The 22113-nt window shown below is 51.8% G+C and overlaps 4 protein-coding genes across 4 annotated transcripts; 3 read left to right on the forward strand and 1 right to left on the reverse strand.

Moving 5' to 3' along the window:
• Window positions 1–267: 267 nt before the first annotated feature.
• Window positions 268–15228, reverse strand: BBBOND_0312510 (homolog of Putative histone-lysine N-methyltransferase PFF1440w; the record flags this gene model as incomplete). Its single annotated transcript, XM_012914080.1, has 1 exon — window positions 268–15228. One exon carries the CDS (start codon window positions 15226–15228, stop codon window positions 268–270), a length of 14961 nt encoding a protein of 4986 aa, XP_012769534.1.
• Window positions 15229–17070: 1842 nt separating this feature from the next.
• BBBOND_0312520 (hypothetical protein, conserved) lies at window positions 17071–18696 on the forward strand (the record flags this gene model as incomplete). Its single annotated transcript, XM_012914081.1, has 5 exons — window positions 17071–17535; window positions 17684–17796; window positions 17863–17930; window positions 17967–18382; window positions 18421–18696. The coding sequence occupies 5 exons, from the start codon at window positions 17071–17073 to the stop codon at window positions 18694–18696; spliced, it is 1338 nt and encodes a 445-aa protein (XP_012769535.1).
• A 323-nt stretch (window positions 18697–19019) lies between these two features.
• BBBOND_0312530 (MIP18 family protein) lies at window positions 19020–19773 on the forward strand (the record flags this gene model as incomplete). Its single annotated transcript, XM_012914082.1, has 5 exons — window positions 19020–19232; window positions 19271–19423; window positions 19461–19545; window positions 19587–19688; window positions 19727–19773. 5 exons carry the CDS (start codon window positions 19020–19022, stop codon window positions 19771–19773), a joined length of 600 nt encoding a protein of 199 aa, XP_012769536.1.
• Window positions 19774–20667: 894 nt separating this feature from the next.
• BBBOND_0312540 (pentatricopeptide repeat domain containing protein, putative) lies at window positions 20668–21983 on the forward strand (the record flags this gene model as incomplete). The annotated part of the gene is made up of 2 exons (XM_012914083.1): window positions 20668–20758; window positions 20845–21983. 2 exons carry the CDS (start codon window positions 20668–20670, stop codon window positions 21981–21983), a joined length of 1230 nt encoding a protein of 409 aa, XP_012769537.1.
• Between the last annotated feature and the right edge of the window lie 130 nt (window positions 21984–22113).

Here is a 22113-nt window from a genome sequence, read left to right on the forward strand (position 1 = left end):
AGATGATTGAGCCCGTCATTTACCCTCGCGCCCGGACAAGTTGGATGCCATCATGGATGATTTCAGCAGACTTAGGCAATACTACGAAGTGGGGACCTCAACCTAGACAAAGCGCCTAGTAGGTGTGACCGCTTAGGCAACGGTAAAAGTGGACGAGCCACTGGTCGCCGCATTGCACAGTGTACATTTTGACACAGAGATTAATATTCTTCCGCCATTACACAGAGTGCACGTTTAGCGTAAAGCAAATTAAACACTTGCATACTGTCAGTTCATACGGCCCATGCAGTTGGCCGAATTGCAATGGCAACGCAATCGTTGCGCCTCATCTTCGACACCGAACTGGTAGTCGTAGGTCACCTCGTCTCCCGCTTTCAAGTCGAACTTGGCATATATGACGATGTGCTTCAAGTTGTTTTCGCAGATGACAACGCGGCAGAAGCAGTTAGGCTCGCAGCTGTGGTTGATGAAACGAGACATCGAACCGCGGCGTGTTGCGTCCACAATTAGCTGATCGTCCAAGCGGAACATGTAACACGAACCGTCGCCACCCTGCTCATTAGAGTAGACATCTTCGCGCCTATCAGCGACCAAGTCTCTAATCAACTCTCCCACGTACTCTACAACAGGCTCGCCAGCGGCAATTTCGTCGGTCACGAACAAACCGAAACCGTGAATAGGAGAGTTGCGAACATCGAGTCGTTTCTCGGCGTACAAGTTGCTGATGTAGCGGCGTTGTGTTAACGGGATCGCAAGGCCGAATTGGCGACGACGACGCGCACGTAATAATTGCGGTTCACATGCATCTAGGCGAACAGGGTGGTCACCAGTGAAGTCAATGACAGATATAATCTCGTCGATGAGTACCACTTCTCCCGTTGATTCTTCCAGCGGAGCGCTATCGCCATAACGATTCATTGGTCTCAGCTTGTTTTCACTCTTACTGAAACTCTGGCCAACCATCGCAGTGTGGAAGACACGCGTGTTGAAAAAAGATGAGCTACGCTCCAGCAGGGTCTTGCACATGCGTACTCGGAGCTCCTGAACCACGTAGTGCGAATTCAAACCAAAAAAGTCTGCTCCGGAAAAGCGTCGAGTATAGAACACACTAACTTCCTGAAGGAACAAAACGAAAACCGCATCTAGATCATAACCTTGAGCGATCCACTTGCAGCCTTCCTTGTCCTCATGACCTACCAAAACTCCGATGGCGAAGAAGGCCATGCCTTGCCTGACGCGCACTGTGCAAAGGTAACAGCTTCTGGCTTCTGGAGCACCACAGCTAATGCTGCTGGAATTGCACACGCCAGTCAAGTTGCGAGATTTGGGATCGCGGAGAGTATTCTGCTTGGCATTCCAAAAAATTCGTGTTGCAGTATACCCAGCTGGATACGCCGTGTGGCCCTTGTCGAAGATCAAACCATCACCCACACTAAGTATTGTAACCGCACCAAAGCGCGGAAGACTGTGCTCACTTAGACGCCCTGTAGGTGTGACTCTCATTTCAGCGGCCTCAACCACGGGAGGAGCCGTTGCAACCGACGTAGGATGCCCCGAAGCTACAGGTGCCCCGGTGACTGTAGGATGCGACAATGGTTCTGACTCTGTGATGTCATTTTCTATCTCGAATGCGTCCACTAGTTCATCAACATCCGTCGAACCGGAGGCGGTTTCGCTTGAAGTCGCCGAATTATAAGATAATTCCGGTTCAGGCGCAGCAACATCAGACCCCATATGTGCCCCTTCGTCATGCACCTGCAGATCACGGGGAGGCACGCTGGCAGCTGGTGCACTGTTATTAGTGGAGGACGTCAGTGGCGTGACACGCTTCACAAGTTGGACCCCCACCTCTGCATCGCCAGTCCCATTATACGAACCTGACGTGCGCGAACTGTGTTTACCGACCGACTTGGCCGCGTTCCTTAATTTATGAAGTTTCCACTGGCGCATAAAAGCCAAATGGGCAAGGGGATCATGCCTCAACTTTAGGGTGGGGCCAGGTGGTGACGTGGATTGCGGTATCCTTTCGCAGACGATTTCATTCCCTGCGTTAGCCTCCTGTCGCACATCCGCATCTCTATCCTGCTCTGCCGTATTGTCCGGCAATCGAGCGAAACCGGCGACCCCATCGAGACCTTCAGGGATAGGTGTAGTTCGGTCGTGATATTCATCCGACCTTACACGCTTGTGCTGGAACAACTCAGATGCATCGTCTTCGATTTGGTAACTTCTCTTATCACCTTCCGTAAAAGACACCACCAGGGAACCCGAGGACGTGAATGTACCAGTAGGGCTGTATCCTCCCGACTCCGCTTTTGTGGCAGTGAAATAGGCATTGTGTTGCAATCCGTAATTCGTTGTGAAATGAGCAGTGGGTTGACGCTCGTTGCTCGGTATGCGCAGCGTATTAAATGGCGAAACCGATGATGCACAGAACGCAAACGAGAAATAGTGCTTGGGTGACCGAAGGCGCGCATTGTTACATTTACATGACTTCCTTTTCTTCTTATTCCACAAAATATCCGACAGCGGAGCGCTTTGTACAGATCGCTGGGGCTTCATAATGGAATCCAGCAGAAAGGGCACCGTTTCGTCATTGGTCATCATTGACAGACGCCGATTGAACTCAGCTTGCAACACTGCGTAGTAATGGGTGCTATCTTCGAAGAATTCGTCGATAGAGCAATGCTGGATCACTTGGGGAACTATACGCACACTTTGTAGCACTTGACGACAGCTTATCAAAGTGGCGCTGGATGATAAACCCTCCAAAGCCAAGAAGGTCTTCATCTGTGTTGGGTTCATCTTTATCAGGTAACCAATAGCCGTCGGATCGAGTTTACTTGCGACCCCCTCATGGAAACAAGTGGCACACCACAGCAGACGACGCGTGTAGTATATACGAACGGGGAAGATTTCACGTGCTGTGTCCTGCCTGCGACCGCTTTCTCGCCGGAGTTGGAGCAGACGTTCCGTCATCTGAGTGTTAGCAGCCAGGAACGCACAAGTCACATGGAATTTGACTTCGCACTTAGTGCCAGTGCACCCCACGGTAGCACCGGGTTCGCGGCACCACGCACAATACGCGGATCGGGCTGTCGTCACAACGATGTGTACTAGATTGTCTGGCAGTGTCACCGGAGGCAGCACGTGCAATTCGTGTAGGTTGAAGTTGAACAGAAGCGAGTCGGACTCCACACCACTACTTCCCACTGAATGACCGTCCCTGTACGGACTGTACGCGTTGCGGGATCGGCGATGCGGCATGCTGCTGTAAATGTCTTTCGGCTGGATCCCAAACAGATAGTTCTTCAAAACACAGCTGCTGAGGAACAACGTGTCGAAGTGCTGATTGTACGTCCTGGGGAGATAGGCATTGTCAAGCGACCAGAGCAGGCATTCACTATGCACGTATCCATCACGCCAAGGAAGCAGCGTGCCCCTCAACAGAGTGCTGAAAGACACATTACACAACGCGCACGCGGTATTCTCATCGGATGCTATGGTGTGGTGCACCCTGCCTGCAGTTTTGCGTGTTATCACACGGCGCGTAATAATATTCTCCATCAGATGCAAATTGCGCAACTTCACGCGCACGTCATAAGCACCTTCATTGACGCCATCACCCAGCCCAAACCCTTCAAACGACGAATAGTCACTGAGCGATGCAACGGTGGAGTCACAGATACAACGCGTGTGTGCCGAGGCGCCAAATGACTCCGTGTCGATGTCACCGCACATTGCGCGACCAGAAACCGTCTCCACAATCAGCGACGTGCCCAGCCGAATCCATGCATCAAGGCCCTTGCCGTGCAGGACATTAATTGTCTTCGCGCCAAAAGCAGCGTCCAAATGGTCCTTAGTCTTGTCTACGTACCGGAACAGAGGTTTCAGATTTGTTTCCCGGAACGCCATGTTTCGAGACGTGTCCTTGAATGCGTTGAATTGCGGATCAGCGGCTTGTTGTTGTCCCCCCTGATAACTGGTATTAGCATAGCTGATTGATTTGGTGTGCAGATCTTCTGTGTTTTCACTTTGCTCAACCATGACGTAGTGATTGAGATACATTGATCTGGCGGAGAGCCTTGGGCAGCCCGTCGCATCGAGTGAAGCGGAACACTGGTTCACTATCATGACCAAATCCCCATTCTCAACAAATTCCTTGCACAGGTGGTACAACCATATAATAGTTGAGGCCTCGAAGGACACATTGTACACAACGTACGGCAACGTGGAGAGCCGAGGCAGTGTCGGCCTCACTCCCATCAAGGCGCTCAACTCAGAAGCTCGGGCATGGACCTCCTCCCAACCATGACGAGTTGTGAAGAAGATGTGAGCAATGTGCCGCCGCAAGTATGGATGCCCCCCGACTTGGGATTGCGTGTACCCCCGACGAATGCCCTGTAAGAAGTAGTCGACGAACCTCAACCATCCCCCTCGCAGATTGTAGAACGCCCCAAGGGTGCCCATACTGGCATCAATGAAATTGAGAGATGGCTTCGGGAACACAAAGTCAGTCATGTTAGTGTCCGTCTGCTTAATCTGCTTGTACGTAAATACCAGGTGGTTCGACTCCAGCAATACCTTCACATACCACGACAACAGCTTGGATCGCCAAAAGGGTGGTGAGGGGTCGATATTCGACATCATTGGGAAGAGGGGAGTCGGAGCAGCCAACATGTTGTCCGATCCGTGACTGTAGCTGAGGGGCAAGGGCATAGACGCAGGTGCATTGACGCCATCATACGATCCAAGATGAGCCGGGGCACTATGAATTTCGGGAGGACGAACGTCTCGGTCGAAGGACATGCGAGAAGAGTCCAAAAAGTTTGGCGTACGGACGGCATAAGGCGGTTCGTTGCACAAATTAACGCCGCTTTCTCCACCCGGCTGCATAACGGCGGCTGGCGCATGACCCATATTAGGTTGAGGCAACGGAACCATGTAGGGACCTACGTTCGAACCTGGTGTCACGCCGCCGGCAACCATTGCACCCCCTGGCAAAATAGTCGTGAGCGGTGTCAACACCAGCACGGGCACACTTCCCACCGCATCGCCCGGTAGTACACTCGTCGCCAGAGGCACGTCAACGTTCCCACCGAATCCCACTGAAGTGATTGGCACACCTATCTGAGGTGCAGGCATTTGAGCACCGCCAACGTAAGTCAAATAAGGGATAGATGTTGGAGTGGTAGTACCGTACAACGGTCCCGCAGAAGCCGAACCCTGACGAGGGGGAGGTGTGGCTATCGGGTTGTTCAAACCTTGGTTGGGGTCACTCCGAGAAATGTACGTTACGCCGCCGCGAGGATCTGCATGGAGCTGATTGCTACCGTCGAAATTCGTGCCAATCACAGGTCGTTGCGCCATTGCACTCGGGTCCACGAATAAAGTGTTGCCTCCAGCAGGTTGCACATAAGCACCAGGCGAGATCGGATTCGACAATACCAGTGCAGGCAACATGATGCTCTGCATCGGCATTGAGGCGCCATCCATCGTTTGGTTGGGAACAGCGGCACCTTCCTCCAGATACGGGTGCGGTAACAACATCGTGGGACCTAGTGGGAGGCCTTTTGGAATCGCAGCCATCGGTCCCAAACCGGTGTTTAGCTGTGGCATAGGATTAAACTCCGGCCCCAGCGGCATCCCCATAGGGTTCGACCTAGTAGCCAGGTTGCCAAACTCCCTAGGCACCTTGTTAAAGAGCTCATCGATTTCCGGGTCATAAGGGTCGCTGTTGCGGAGCGAGTCGGCCCAGAACAAAAATGAAATGGGCGAGAACGGGGAGTGCGCCATAGCTGAATACAACCTGCCTCTAGCCAAAGGGCCCCTGCAAGGTTCCTCCGTCAGGAATCTACTCACAAGAGCCGCTATTAGTGAAGGTCGCGTTTTGATGGGCCTTGGTGGGTTAGGATGTAGCAGCATGTGGTGCATCAATATCACGCCAACGTACTTCACCAAGTTCTGGCTGAACAGCTGCCAGTTGCGTACCAATGCAACCGCCTTGATAATCGCGTTGGACCCAAGGAGCCTAATTTCATCCTGTTTACGCAAACCGCCCTCCGTTTGATTAAATAAGCTGCCCGCACTGTCTTCTGACTCGAAGCTGTTCAGGAAGTCACGCGGATTCAGCGTGGGGCCGTCAAACTTGAGAGCCACACGCCACGCTTTGCACTTAGCGCAAATGACATAACGACCCATGTGGGATCCCAGCTCAATAGGGCTCGCCCTGTCGATAACCATAGCGCGCCCGTTGGGGTCAGCAACATTGTCCGGCAACCCAGATGATATCTGCACGGGTACACCGCAACAGACACATTTGCTGTTGAGGGTCACAGAATAATGAACTCCGGAGACATTGCACTGTTGCATGTGACTGAAGTCAATGTATCCCATTTTGTCCGATTCGGCCTGCATATCCCCACCAGACGCCGCCTCTTTGTCGAACTTCAGCAGATTCCTGAGCAACAAATCCTCCTCGGGCAATCGGGACAGCACAAACAACCCTTGGTGTGGGTAATGGAAATTGCGAGACATGCTTTCCCTATCACGCTTAACATCATCTCGACATGTGAACATTCCAGTTCCGTCAAAGTTCCACGAAACCACCTCTGTTTCAACGCTGTTCCCTTTTGCTGCCACCGACGGTATTGTGCCGAAATCCTCGTGAGCGAATTCCACGTACGATACAGGTTTGTTAAAATCACCGGGTGCCCAGGTTGCTGCAAGATTTTTGCGTGGCGGCTGCGCACTATCCGCCGGGTCGTTCGAGAAGCGATTCACGGTTGGATTAGTCGCTGTTTGGGGCCCTAAATAACCGCCTGAAGCAGTTCTCATAGACCGTTCCCCACTATACACTCCACCGTCTCTCATGCTCTGGATATTGGAAACCATTGGAGCAGAACTATTCGCGACGGTGGCCCCAGCCGCCATCCTACAATCCCATGTCGCGGCAGCTGGCTTATCACCTCTGACCCCGCCAACATCATGGCAAGGAAAGTCCTTAGGCGGTGTGGAAGTAGCGTTGTCAACCATAGGATAGGGATAAGCACGTTGAATTGATGCGGCGGCACTGAGACCCGTCGGCCGAGCATCCACCGGACGCAATTGTGGGGCAGTTGGGGTTTTGAATTCAACTGCATCACCCTCGTCCCAGTCAAGGGTACCATCGCTTTTGAACTTGCTGGTACGTGACGGTGTGGCGTCCTCCGTATGCTCAAAATCGGGAGGACGATCACGCCCTGACGAAAGGGAAGGGCATGTATGAGGCTGTGCACCAACACCCACGCGTTCAGACCCTTCGACCTTTATAGGGGTTTGGGCAGCAGAGTCGGCCAGAACGTCACCCTTCCTATCTACGTCCACAGGAAGCCCTGTAATGACACCTTTGTCAGCATTCCACTTTCCAACATCGTCACCTCCCAGAGGGGGGTCCTCCATCGCTATATAGTCATCCCTAGGGGAGGAGACATAGTTCCGGCTGTTGGGAGAATAATCATATGACCTGCGCACTTCATTGCCACCGTAGGCATTCGAACTTTGCATCGGCGCCATTTTTAAAAAGCTCACTCGATCTGCACTGCGGGTTGCGCGTTCATCTAAGCTCTCCCCGTAAGCATGTCCCTGGGTTTCATAAATACGGCGGCCATATGATCCAGCGGGTTCAGACATGGCCAGATTTTCGGGCTGGCCACAGGAGATGCGCCTTGGGAAATTCGTCTGCGGTTGGGCCCCAAAATCCGCACGGACCACCGCGTACTCCATCTGGCCCACAGGAGCAGGAGGCAACACGTTAGGTTGTGGAGGAAGAACCTGCACCAAGTTGCGAGATGCCACTTGAAGACCGTCGTCAACCCTCATTGAGATAGAACTCGTCGGAGGATATTCTGGAACACGAGCCATAGACGGCACCTCATTGGGCATAAAGGCGACAGGGGCAGTGACGCTCCTGCCTGCGGGTAGTTGGCAAGAGACAGCACGCAAATCGATCTCAGATTCTCCAGGGTTGTAACCAACAGGGGAATTGGCCTTGTTGCTGACACTCTTCACAGGGTTACCTGCACCAATGGGGGCATGAGGCGAGTTCTTCACCTGCTCCATCAGGCATTTGTAATGCAAGGCGACGCCACAAAATACGCATCTAACGCCATATACTGGGTAATTGTAGTCCGCAAAAAATGCACAAGGGCGCATAACTTCATCGTTGGCACCCTTGGATTGGCGATTCGCTGGAGCATCCTTTCGAATATTGTCGACATTGGTAGCCAACCTCTGAGAATACGTTTCACCTAACAGCCGAGATGCATCAGTCGCGCGTGGTTGATCAGGTTCTGTGCGCTCAGCCTCCTGCTGATTTTTCTTATCAGCGGGCGAAACGAATACATACCCTAGGCCGAGTTCCATCCTCCTTCTGTATGCCTCAGCGCTTCTACCGCACCCCATGCTGTTGTGTAACGCCTTCGCGAGCTTGAAGCTGGTGCTATTGAGCAGCCCGGGGATCCACCCAAGGGCATGTGCGAACTTGAAGTCGTTGACGTTGCTCAGGTCATACAGATGGTTGCCCACCATACGGCAGGTGCACGTGTCGCAGAAGGCGCAATTCGCGCAGAAGAAGTTGCTGTAGTCCGCGAACGGCGGTGGGAATATAAAGCCGACACAGTAATAGTGGAAGGCCTCACCACAACTGTGGCAGAAAATCATGTACGACGGGAACGCGCTGGAGCCACACGCCACGCAAAACTCAAGCCATATGCCGTCTGTGTACAACGCAGCATCGGTGCATAGGGCGCGCAATGCATCCATGAAGCACCGGTCTGAGACGTGCAAAACCTCGCTGTCGTATCGGCCCTGGACCATAGTGCTGTCGAAGAGATACAGTGTCTTCGATTTCACCAGCCGTTCCAAGTCCTCTTTTCGGCTGTCAGAAATCGAAAAGCGGAACCGGGGCGCATTGACCGGGCTAATGGCATTCAACATCGGATAATCCAGCCCGCACGGGGTAACAGGAACAGGGAACATCTTCTCCACCACGTTAGCGTCAAAGAAGAAGTCTGGACACCCCAGGTGTGTTATAAGATGGTGTTCATCCAGAAACTTCAAACTGTTCTCAAGCCTCTTCGCTTGCATCTGCTGGTAATAACGCAAGCGTGCGATGTGCGATTTACGGTGCGCGTTAAGTTTGGCGCTCACCACGTCGATGTCGAACTCCCCAGTGCCATCGCCGTTCATGAAATAGTCAAGATCCTCCAAATTGAGCGAGGAGTCTCCTAGTCCCTTCTGATCCTGGTCTATCATGTCGGCATCGCCGACATGTTTGGTCATCTTGTTGCGCAGCATCTCGAAACTCACACGATTCAACCCACGTTTCAAAATGGAAGCGATGTCGTTATCGGAAATGCCCAGGATGCTACACAGTAGCTGCTTGCAACGGACTTCGAAGTTAATGGCGTTCCTGTACACTTTGGTGTTGGGCATGTTTACCGTCTTCGTGTTGTGAGAGATGACCATAACGTCAAACACAAAGTCCTCCACGGTTTTGTATTGGCCACATTCCACTTTGTTCCTTATCGTTATCAGATCCATCGGGCACTTCACCAGGCGCCAGTACACGGTGCACGTACGGGGCATAGGGTAGCGGAAGTTGCCGGAACGCTCGGTGTTGAAAACCAACTCTAGCACGCGGAAAATGCGATGCAACTTGTTAGGGTTACGGCAGATCAGACACGTATACTTCCTGTGCTTGTTTGAGCCGGACATGGACAGTTCGAGTGCTAAGCGATCGCACTCAAGGTGCACCCACAGCTTGCAGGTGTCGCACTGCATCCAGTGGTAGGAGACGTTGTCCAGCGGGGTCCAAATGCGGTAACAGACGCCGCAATAGTTATTCTTCTCGAACGCCTGCCAGCATCGAAGACAGAACAGGAAGAACAGGCCCCAGTTCATGTAGTCAGGCTCGGCAGAGTCGCGGTACCCACAACATATGCACTGAAGGCATGCCTCACAACGCCAAGATTCCAAAAACGACAGGTCCGGGATTGCAGGGTTGCAGCACGCCTTGTGGGCGGCGACGTTGCACGAGACGCACCGCACAAAGTCGATCAGCGGCCGCCCCTTCGTTTTCATGTTCAATCGCTCTAGTTTCTCGCTCAAAGACGGTGGATACAACAGGTCATAATTGCTGCGCCGACTTGTGTTCATGATCGCCATGCTACACGGGGTCTGGTTTTCATCTTCTTCGGAAACAGTGACCTTTTCGCAGCAGTACATGCACACAGTGCACTCGTCGCACTTCCACGGCTGCCGATCGCCGTGCTGCAAATACGGCACAAGCAGAATCGGCGGCTCTTCAAACGATACATCATCCAGTTGGAGTGATGAGCAGCTAGGAGCATCGGCTGCATTGACGCACATCCCAGTGACCGGGGATGATTGAGTGGGAGAACCGTCGCCCGTTGCTTCTACGGCTGCAGGACTGGAAATAACCGGCTTGTCGGGTTCCTCACGGACGTCAGACATCAAATCTGACAGCGACAACGGCAAGCCCACACTCTCGTTAGATTCAGGATAGTTTTCATACTCCAACTTGACCCTGGCAGGGGGGGTGGCTGTCTGCACTTCAGACGTTGCGTTGGAGGGCGAATCTTCCTGCAGCACAGAATGAACCGGACTCTTTGAATCCTCCATCTTCACATCGTTGTGTTCCACTGGCGCCGATGTGCCGCGATTAGGTGCTGGTTTTCCTGCAGGGCGACGTTGCCGACTTGGGCGCATGGAACGCGAACTGGCGTACTTCGGGTCATAGTGCTCTTCATACCACTCTGACGGCACTTCAGGGGACAATTTCCTAGGAAATGCGGAACTCGTAGTGGCATCTTCCTCCGAGATATCATCACACGGGTCGTAGTCGGCGCGGTAGTGGTTCATCGGCGTCAACCCAGGCCTCATCACAGCAAAAGTACCATACAGTCGACACATGTAAGAGTGATGAGCGTAGCGACGCTTGATATGCTCGGGGTCTGCCCACGGCGGACCTTTGGTGAGGTGGAAATACGGCAAACACCTGGCGTGGCATGCCTTGCCACAATCAGAGCAACGAAGGCCCCAGTAAACCACCTTAAACTGCGTATTCGAGGTTACTTTGTTCTTGTATCCACATACGTACCGCAACCAAACTATCAACTTCACACAAAGTGCAGTGATCAAACGGTTGCACGAACGGATGCCGTCGGGAAACGTGTTACCCATCACCAGGTTGGCTATGTCCATGTTCTCCTTAATCAAATAGTACACCTGTTTCTCTTCCAAGTAGCCTATATCATACACGGCGGCAGACTGTGTATGGATGGGGCTGTTGAAGGCAGCATTGGGGTGCTCCATAATGCCTAACAAGGAATGCAGCAGATCCGCAAGCGACAACGTGTCGTCGGCGTTTGTAACGGATTTTCGTGCGCCTTCAGTTTCAAGTTCATCGTAGAAGCGCGATATCTTTTCATTGCAGATGCTACAGACAACGTGGCCCTCTTGCGGCGTTGATGCATCGGGATCGGACGTTTGTGCCGGCGCATCGACCGCAATCGCTTCAGAAGGCCAAAGCTGATCGGAACTATTTGCCTGTGTAGTATAGTCACTTGTATCGCCCGTGTCCACATCCATATCTGACAACGTGCTTGTTGGAGCGAGGGAACCGTCAACCGGGTCCTCGTCACACGAGTACTGACTTGGAAGCTGGTATGAAGGCAAGCTGATATTCAAGTCAACGCTGACCGCCAAATTATCATCGAACTGGCCGCTTGAAGACCAGGTTGTGGCAGACTGTTCAGACTTTTCTTCCAAGGTCGGCTGCGTGGCATTGGCATTCGCATTCGCATCGGCAGTCAGTGCATCTGTCGATTGTAAACCCTGATGTGTAACATCGGAATCTACGTCATCGCATTCCTCAGTTTTAACATCAACAACCACACTCTCATTGGCACGCTCTCCGGTTGATTCGCTGGCCTCGGTGACGGGAGCTCCCATTGGAAACCAACCAGAGGGGTGAAAGACCTTGTTGCAGTTCATTAGATACACATCAAAAGTGCACGTTTCTATCCATACCGCAGTTGAATCCAACACCTCGTCGAGCGATTTCGATTTGAACAAATTTGACAAATTACCCTTCAAATCAAGACAAAATTCCTCCTTCAAATGGTGGACGAAGAAAACGTGCCACTTGGGATCCCAAAACTTAATCACTGCAACCCTCCAGGGGTTTTCTACCACCTGCTGTTTCTTGCTTTCACGCCCTTTAGCCGGGACTTTCGTGGTGATAATCTTGCGGTACCGAACGCAATAACCAATGTAGTCGAACCCGTCATACTCATCGAAAATATCTAATGGAGCACCAAATGCGGATTTTGGCAGTTCGCTCTCTCCTTTAGACGCATTTCCAAGCGAAGCACTGCTATCACCTGGAGGTGGATCGGACCGGCGCCCCTGTCTAGGCATTGCCTTCCTCAAGCGGGATTGCGCTACGACGCCCCTGTTAGAACGCTTATCGCCGTCCATCGCGTTTGCCGACGCAGATTTGTTGAAGTCACCATATCGTCTGCCACGTGGCGACGGTGCGTCATCGGCGCTGTTTGGTACGCTCTCCGTTCGTTTCATTCTAGGCCCATGTGACGTACGATACAAACCTACACCTGAAGACTTGGGTGCAACTTCAGTTTGGTGTCGAGTCTTGCCGTCATCTACGATGTTCCCGCTTGCATGTTCAGGTCTAAATTTCTTCTTGGGCGGAGAGCCACCGACACTGTCAGATGACTGATACCCGGCATCCGTATTCACTATGGGGTGATCATCTGACGCCTCAATATGTTCCGTGCCTTCCTCGAACAGTGACAAATCACGGCCCTTTTCGTCTTCATCATTGGCGGCCGTGTTGATGCCGGTCGCCGAATCCCCTGCTTCGCGTTGAGGCGTGTTGCTCACCGATGAATCATCAGTCAGATCACCAACATCTATAGAGTTCTTCCTTGACGGGCTGGTAGGGGGACTTTCACTTTTCGGACTATCAACGGTTTTAGAGGACGACAAAGACCTCCGTTTGCGGCGGCTGGACACTGTGCTCTGTTCAGACCTCCTGGATCTAGTCCGTCTTCGGGGGGCAGTAGGTGTGGCATCTGCAGCTTGCTTATCATACGTCGAATCGGGTGAAATGCCAGTGAGCCTACTGCTGCGTCGAGGAGTCACACGGGAATGTTTGATAGGATAATCCAAATCTGATCCATCCTTAGAGTCTTCACTTGTGTTACCCGCATCAACGTTTGAGAGCGAGCTGCTCGACCCGTTACCCGCCGTACGTTTGCTCCCTCGCGGCCTCCCCCGGCGACGGCGTGATACAATGTCGACATCACCGTCGGTTGAAGTAAGCATGAGCGATGATGCACTGGGTGTGTAGTGCATTTCGACTTCCTCGGGGTCATCCGCTGCCTGCGTGCGGGGCGGTGGGGAGCCCTTTTCACGTGCTGCGCCCTGCACAAATGGGACCAAGGCGTTCAGACGCATATAAGTGGAATCTTTCTTGCTCTTACGGATTACAAGAGAGCCTCTCTTGTTAAACTCCTTCATGGGTATCAAGCTACCGCCTGTGAGCAGCTCCTTCATGAAGGCGCATGTCATGCAAAGTAGTTGTACATCGTCCTTTCGAGAACCTGATGTACAACATAGTTCAATGGGGATGCTGTTACCTGCCACATCAAGCGCGCAATCTGCACCGCTTGTTGGCTGAATCTTAAGCAGGGTACGCATTATTAAGTTGCGAAACGCAAAGGACATCTGGGATCCCTGCTTCACCAAAGTGTGGTCGTACTCGTACACGCCCTCTCCAGAAACCAAATTGCGCAGAGTTGGACGAATGACGCCATCTACTACCGGCAGAACCAGCCCCAAAGTGCAATTGACCAACGATGTGGCCGGACCGAAGGAGTGCCCTCCCCGTGCTTGGGGCGAGTACACCCCATAGTTGTAATCTTGCGCATGGGACGGCGATTTAACACCCATCGGCCTGTTCGATTCCGTTGAAGAGCTGCCAGTGTTTCTCCGTTCGTCCGAAATGCGCGGAATACGAATGTCATCGAAGGAGAGGCTAAGTGGGTCGCAGCAGCTGTAAGAGGAGACTCTGTGGTACTTGAACGAGTCGACCAACGGAGGAGGCCGGCTGTACTTTGCAGCGAACTTGTACTGGCTGCAGTCAAAAGTGCTGATGACGATACACAAATGATAGTCGCCATCCTCCTTGTACAGACCAACGTCTCGAATCATGTGAACGACGGGAGTCGTCGCCTCGTGACGTATGTGCGACCTGTCTACCGAAGCGATGAACTCATACGGTCCCGGGGCACGGGAGCTGTCATTCGGCAATGGAGGAACGTCTAGGACCGCAGTGACCTGAAAATCGCGCATCCTGGTGAAAGCCACACGACCCTCAGCATGGTCGAAGCCTTTTACGCTATAAATACCGTGAAACAAAAATACTTCTCCCTGGACATCCATATATGTCGTTGACCGCGTTTTGGTATTTGGTACAGTCCAATTGCAGAGCAGCGAAAATAAGAACCGATCGTCGGGTCTGAACGGCGCCGGTCTTTTCAACGACAGCCTGCGTGGAACTCCCTGTTCCACCTCATTCATGGACGGGCTATCGTCTGGAGAATCGAATAGGTCGTTTTGTGTCACCTCCGACGCGTTTGGTGCCGTTTGCAAATCAAACTCCTCCGTTGTGGCATCAGGCCGTGCGCCACTAGCCGGCATATCCACCGCTTGCTCGGATGCAGTAGAAACCGGATCCGGCTCAACCATGTCTGACGATGGCAATGTGGTTTCACCATGTGGTTCCTCACCGTAATCCTGCACGGCGGCCGGTGGTGTCGACAGCAGTCCCTCGGCGGGGTAATCGCCGTTCGAAGAGTCCATCGAGACCGTTTCCTCAGCCGAGTACATATCTGATTCACTTTCATCTACTAATTCACCTGCGGCACTGCCAACTGCAACATCCAGCTTTTCTACATCATCAGGAATGCTAGTGTTGCCAGAGACGCTGGGAATCCGATCTGGCCAATCCATGTTTCCGCTCGACGGCGCGCTGTATATTGCATCAGACGAATCCTGCGGTTCATCTCCATGCGGTGGGTTGCCTGATGTGGCATCCTTCTCCTTTCGGAGGCCGTGTGATCCGCTGAACGGACCGCCCATCCTTTCTCCGCGTCGCCTATCTCATGGGTGTGACGGTCGGGATATAGAAAAACATCGGCTGCATTATCGTTGAGACAAGCTCATATCCACCGTTTGCGATGCACCTTTGGTGTAACGCGCCCCTACTGCCGTCATAGATCAAGCATGTTATAACGTGTTGCCATGACCTGCGACGTGATGAACGCAAATTGGACCTCTCCATAGCGCATACGAGTAATAACACTGTAGCAAACATCCGGTACATTGACATGCACAAGTATTTTGTGAAATATTTTATGCATGGACAGCCACCAACATACATTGTACTATGATAAAGAAGATGCATACACCATTTTAGAAGGTTAGACACGCATACCCCCTGTTTTTAACAGGATTTCCAGCACAGCCGCATAGCGAAATTGATGATACATGCAACATTAGAGCAGGAAATTATTGCGGGATAGAAAACACATTAGGCACGATGCAATAGGAGACCGGGAACGCAAAACCCACCTAATGCCGGACGAGCAGCCTTGAAACGCAATAGGCGTTACTTCGTTGTACCGTTTAATGAAATGGAAGGACTGTTAAACTCCAATACCCGGGCTAATTTTGGGAAGGGGTGTGTAGAGGTACATTACTTGTTGAAGCCCGGAGCGCCGAACAGCCAGCATGCTTATAAGAACTAAACCATGTATTGTATAACTTCAAACCTCCTTAAGACCTGAAGAGCCGACGATGCGCTGTCGTTTGTAGATCCAGAAGAAGAGAGTGAAGACAAAATGAAGAGACTCATACACGTCGATGTGTACGTCACAAACAGCACAGATGGCGTGTATAGGCTGTGCTGTTACAAAATTCGCTGAATGTGCGAAGGATAATCGATCAAACACGCGTAAAGGGACTCACTCAGTGGTACCACGCGAACGTCGATGACTGCGAGTTGTCATGTGTATGCGGATCGCAGAAAACCGCAAGGTCAAGATAAAATAACCGGATTGCGTATATGAATACGTGATTTAAAGTGGCGGAGTCAGGGGCGCGAGTCTTCGGCCCAGCACTACCAGGGGATCGAAGGTAGCAGTCGGCAGAAGGTTGTCTTATGGCGCCGAAAATGGGCTATCGTGAAATAAATATGTTTGAAGTGAGGATGCGCGCAGATGTGTACCGATTACTCATCGGTCTCTGAACCAACGGGCTGTGCCACGACGCTTCCACGTGACAACCGAATTACGAAACCTCAAACATACTACGTCCTAGTAACACACATAAACTAGAATTTGCTGTGCCCTGTGTAATCATTTCGATTACGAGGAAGCCCGTCAACCCCGTGATATCCAATACGTGAACACACCAATGGCAGCGCAACCATATACTCATCATAAACAACGCTCCAAGCGCCCTCACGTATATTCTTACGACGAGATATACAACGCGCTAGGCCTGGAGCTGCTAGGTTTGCAGTCTCGAGGAATGACGTCGTTGTGAGCGCAACGTACAAGTTGCTCTTGTTAAAACGACGAGCTTTACCTTTCACACACAAACACCAGCACGATAGTTGCAGCAGCGCGTATTACGTGAAGCCAATCCCTGCCAGATGTTGTGATGTCTAAGGAGAAGACAACATGGGGACAGTCGTGCGGGCAGCGCCGCGGCACAGCGGCAAGCGGGGCGGCGAAACAGTGGTTCTTTGATGCAAAACTCCATCGCACACATTCGGCAGGATATTTGTAAATGTGTTCTGCAGAGCGAAGGTTGCTGTAAGTACCTTCGGCTGTAGAAGGCTACGAGCGGTTTGAGACGTGCATCAGAAGGATCGCGCAGGATTCCACTCAAACCCGGGGGCCGTAGGCGCACAGTAGGATGGGAAGTGTATCGGGAGATTCTATATTGCAGGAAGACATAGAGTTTTATGATTCCATACAACGTTACACAAACAACCAGGTAGACATAACCTCGGAGGATTCCGGATTCTATCCGTATGATATACGAATCGTGAAGCGCCACGACATACGCAACATGGCATATATGGACACCGCCTCGACTGAGGTTTACGTATCGCAAAATGTCGTCAGAGGAGACCCGAACTCGGCAATAGACGCTGACAGGCTCATGACAGTGTCCCTGCCGTACGACGATGAGTGTGACACCGACTACGAGAACTCTGGAAGCGAGTCTACGCTCGCAAGCCAATATGCGCAGCAGGGTCAGGAGAACGATGATGAAAATCGGTCTACTGGCACGCAGCAGAAGGCATTTTCAATCAACATGGAGCTGGCAATTTACATGCTCGTATTCGTGATAACGAATTCCGCCCAACCTCTGCTGGTACGTTATTTCGCGCTTTAGTGTAAATGGCGTTTGTGTTGCCGTCTCTGGCTGTCAAAGGTCACAACATTGCCGCCCTTTGTGCCACCGGGACGCATGCTGCCCATGACAAATGATATTGACGACGCAACGAATCACGAATGCGCAGATTTGCCTGCTGAGACAGAAAGGTGGAACTCCTAATGGAACCTACACATTCCTCATACCGACCTACATGGCCATGATCTGCGTAGGCTACTACCCTACCACGAAAAGCATATGGTGAGTGGCACGGCGAGGCCATTGCGCTGCTGATAAAATTTAAATGCTGGACTCATGTTTGTTCAGGGAGGAGTCATGGTCTTACCCGTTAATGCTATCGGGACTGGATATCGTACACCAGGTTGTCGAAAAAGGTTTGTGCAGCCATGTACGCGAGCAATGACCTGCAGCCGGGCTCGTGGCTTGTGGACCGTCAATCTACACTATCGCATCAAGTACCAATACCATGTTCCTGGCACTACTGTCCAGCGTGGTGCTCCGGAAAAGAATCTCTGGGATGACTTGGGCATCCATATCGCTAATCTCGGGGGCCATAGCAATCAGCGGGCTCACGCAGATCGAGGAAATCACCACCACACAAATACTGGGGTTCTTATTGGTCGTCGCAGCAGCGCTGGTCAACGCGTTCAACTCCATCATTAGTGAAGACCTGCTACGGAAGAAAAAAATTGAGGGGCCGAACTTGGTTTGCATGATGGGGATGATATCGCTGGCGATATTCTTCGTGTGGTCACTGATATTCACCATCCCGCAAAGGCACATGCTATTCAGCTCGAAAAACGCGATAAACCCCTTCGACCTTTCGGTAAGCTTGAGGCACTCCAGCAATGACAATGTCCGCAGAGCGTCCTCAGCATACTGTTCGCGCTCTTCATCTCGAACTTCTTCCGCTCGTCAGTCTACTATTATATAGTCAAGGAGGCCGGCTCGGTGTGCTGTGGTGTGCTCAAGGCCGTTCGCATCATCATCGTCGTCGCGGGTAGCCACGCTCTATTCTCGTACGCGGACAAGTCGCAAGCCATGACCACCGGGAAGTTCATATCGTCCTTGGTATGCTCCCTCGGGGTCATCATGTACTCAGTCGAGCACGCCAGCATCCAGAAACCGAAGGATGCTTGAGAAAGAAGAACATCGTAAACTAGGCCACGTGTCAGTACCACCGCATTTAGCGCATTAACAGAGGCTAAAAGGGTAATATACGTGCCTATACAGCGTGGTCGCAGTAGTTTCGGCCTTTATTACGTACCTACATAGGCATGTAGCTATGTGTTTAGCTATTGATTTGCGTGATGGTGGTTGCGGTAGACACGGCAACTGGGCAGCGCGCATCAGTGTTAATTGACGCGTCCACATGACCGCACTAGACAAGCACTCCAGCAGTTACAATACTGCTACGAACATCCACATTGGGTAGAAATTCGTAGTCACGGGTCAAATGTCCAATGGATAACGTCAACCCCGTGCTCTACAAAAAGACAAACGGCCCTTCGACTATCGAGTCGCAGGAACGGTTCATTTTAAGCAAAAAAGCAACGTCGTATTTCTACATCGACCACCATATGGCGCTGGACTCGGACGAAGAGGCGAAAGCCGAAGACAAGGCCGCCAACAGCCTGTTCCAGCCTACGACCGGATTCGAGCCCTTCGAAGTCCAGGTAAGCTGGCACACCAAGTCATGGCAAACCTCTCGCAGGAAATATTCGACATCATCCGCGATATCAAGGACCCTGAGTACTCGTACACACTGGAGAATCTAAAGGTGCTGGAGGAGCATAACATACACATCGACAACGACAATAGCATCGTCACCGTTCACTTCACCCCTACGGTACCACATTGCTCCCAGGTACGAATAACGCGCGTCACTGTAACAGCCTCCGTAGGCTACTGTCATAGGACTCATGATCTACGTGAAGCTGCGACAGAGCCTCCCTCCTCGCTTCAAAATTGACGTGCAAATCGCAGAAGGTTGGTAAAATCACGAATTTGATCGTAACTGGGTGTGTCAGGATCGCATAACAACGAGAAGGCGATAAACAAACAGCTCCTAGACAAGGAGCGCGTCGCGGCAGCCCTGGAGAATCCCGTGCTGCTGGAGTTGATAAACGATGGTGAGTAATGCTTAATACAGTCAGCTGACATTTGGCAGGGATTTACTACAACAGCTTATCGCAAAACGGCCTCATTAACATCTGAGCGCTATCCACAGGACGGGTCGCGAGGATACACCAACATCGCAGCACATGTTACTATAACTGTGCACACTAACTGCGGAAACTACTAACATAAAAATGCCAGTTTTACAACAACCTATAGGTCTAGGAAGGCGCTTATTCTGCTTTGTAGCACAGTAGACAGCAGATGTGTATGCTGCTGCCGTTCAGACAATGCAACCTTCCAAGTTGATAAGACAGCAGCATGGTGAATGATGCGTTGTAAAGCACTAAAAGCATGCCTACAAACGCTGCTTGTAGGAGTGTGGCTGCCGTGGGCATTGAGCGGACCTTGCCACGCACTTTGCGTCCGCATCCAAGCTAATAATGTAGTCATTGCTGCGCCCAGCTGCAAATTGCCCTTCCCTGGGAAGGCACATCAGACCGCAGCAGGTGAATGGAATGGGTATGTACCTCCTAGGGTGCCCAGGAGGTTGTTAAAGCAAGGTGCTCATCGCTGTGCATTCGTGACAAATGCAGGCGCGAGTTGCAACCATGAGTCAGCTAGCACTAGCTATGTTGCCAATGCAACGTGTAGTGCAAATAGCGGCGCTGTTTACAAGGGATATTCACGGCGCACGATCCATTGCTTCTCAACTGCAGACCGGGATGAGGCAGAGCCAACCCCGCCTATGGGCTATGAAAACCCAATGAATGGAGATTATGTGCCCGGACTCGGTTCTTACCTGGATAATGGTGCATCTGCGTTAACTGGTGGAATGATTGGGCCATATGCAGGTCTTAAGGATGCCAACAAACCGAAAGACAAAGGTACCGTCCAATACAAACTCATCAAATAGCCGATGCAGAACCCGAACCCGCAAGTGGAGAGGTGACAGAAGACGCTCAACCTGGGGAAATCACGGACGAAGATGTCATGAAAATGAAAATCGCATTATCGCAGGCAACCACGCTGGGCATAGACTTCGTCAAGTGCATCGAAACTCTACAAACGTCCCCATATTGCAGTAAGTAGCGCGAAATTAGCACTGTAACATGTTCGCAGCCGTATCTCCTACGACAATCGCATACAATTCGGCGTTATCGGCCGCAGAGCGGAACTCCAACGCGGAGCTCACGTTGGCGATTCTTGAGGACATGCGCAAGAAGCAAAACGTCATCGACGCAGTCAGCTACAAACTGGCTATTTGCACGTGCGCCAAGTGCGGATATACGGACGACGCACTGCAACTGTACGACGAGATGATCCGAAACAAACACGCTGCGGACCACGGGGTCATGCGCGCCATCATGGCGCAGCTGGCCAAAGAGGGAAGGGGTATGGAGTGCAGTAGAATGTTCCAGGACATGAAAAAACTGGATGCAGTCACTAAAGGCGACGAAACGTTCGTGCAACCCGCAGACTACCTCAAAGTGATCGAGGCATGCTCCAAGGCGCAACTGTACGGAGAGGCGTTTGAAGCGTACAAGGAAATGAAGCAGCTTAAAAGCTACTCACCAACACCAGCAGTGGTCAACGAGATGCTATCGCTGTGCTACATGACGGGGAACTGGCGAGAAGCAATGGAACTTTACGCAGGACTGGTGAAGGAAAACAAAACACCGACGCTGCATCAGTTCAAGCTGTTGTTGAGCACACTGCTCATGTCGCGGAAATTCACAGAAATGGAGTCGGTATACAGCCAGATGCAACAGGAACCCATACAAATGGATGCAATGTCCTACCAACTGCTGCTGGACGCTTACGCGAAGACGGGGCAATTCAAAAAGGCGCTCAAGATTATAGAGGATATGGAACGTCAACGACGACTCCAAGGGCAATATGAGCCTTTCATATCCGCCGTTGAAGCGTGTAGGCAATCTGGTGAGTGGAAGCTTGCACTGCAGTTGTTGAGGAAAGCGCATGAGCATAATACGCACAAATCCATAGACATGTACAACGCAGTGCTTGCAGTATTCTCCGTCGCAGAGGAGTGGGATTCAATCATATCGCTGCACCGCGAAATCGACAACGCGTGCAAAGAATCGACGGGAACGGCCAACAGCGTTGCTATGAACGGAGATACCGTAGCATACGCCGCCATGGCTTATTTCTACACAGGGGACAGGACACAGGCAAACACACTGCTGCAGTTGCCTGTTACTGACACACCATTGCTCGTAAAAATCAGGAGCAGCATCCAAGCCGAGCTTCTGTCTGAAGCGCCGGGGCGAGGGGAAGGACGAGTGTAGCCATTGGCACGGTGAACTAAACGGTTATAACATGATATTATTAACCATAAAATGTAGCACAAATTAGACATGTTATTAATCGCAATGTTTGCAGAATAAACCCGTTGTCTACGGAATCACGTCCCTACGG

The sequence above is a fragment of the Babesia bigemina genome (genome assembly GCF_000981445.1).
Source record: "Babesia bigemina genome assembly Bbig001, chromosome : III".
NCBI lineage: Eukaryota > Apicomplexa > Aconoidasida > Piroplasmida > Babesiidae > Babesia > Babesia bigemina.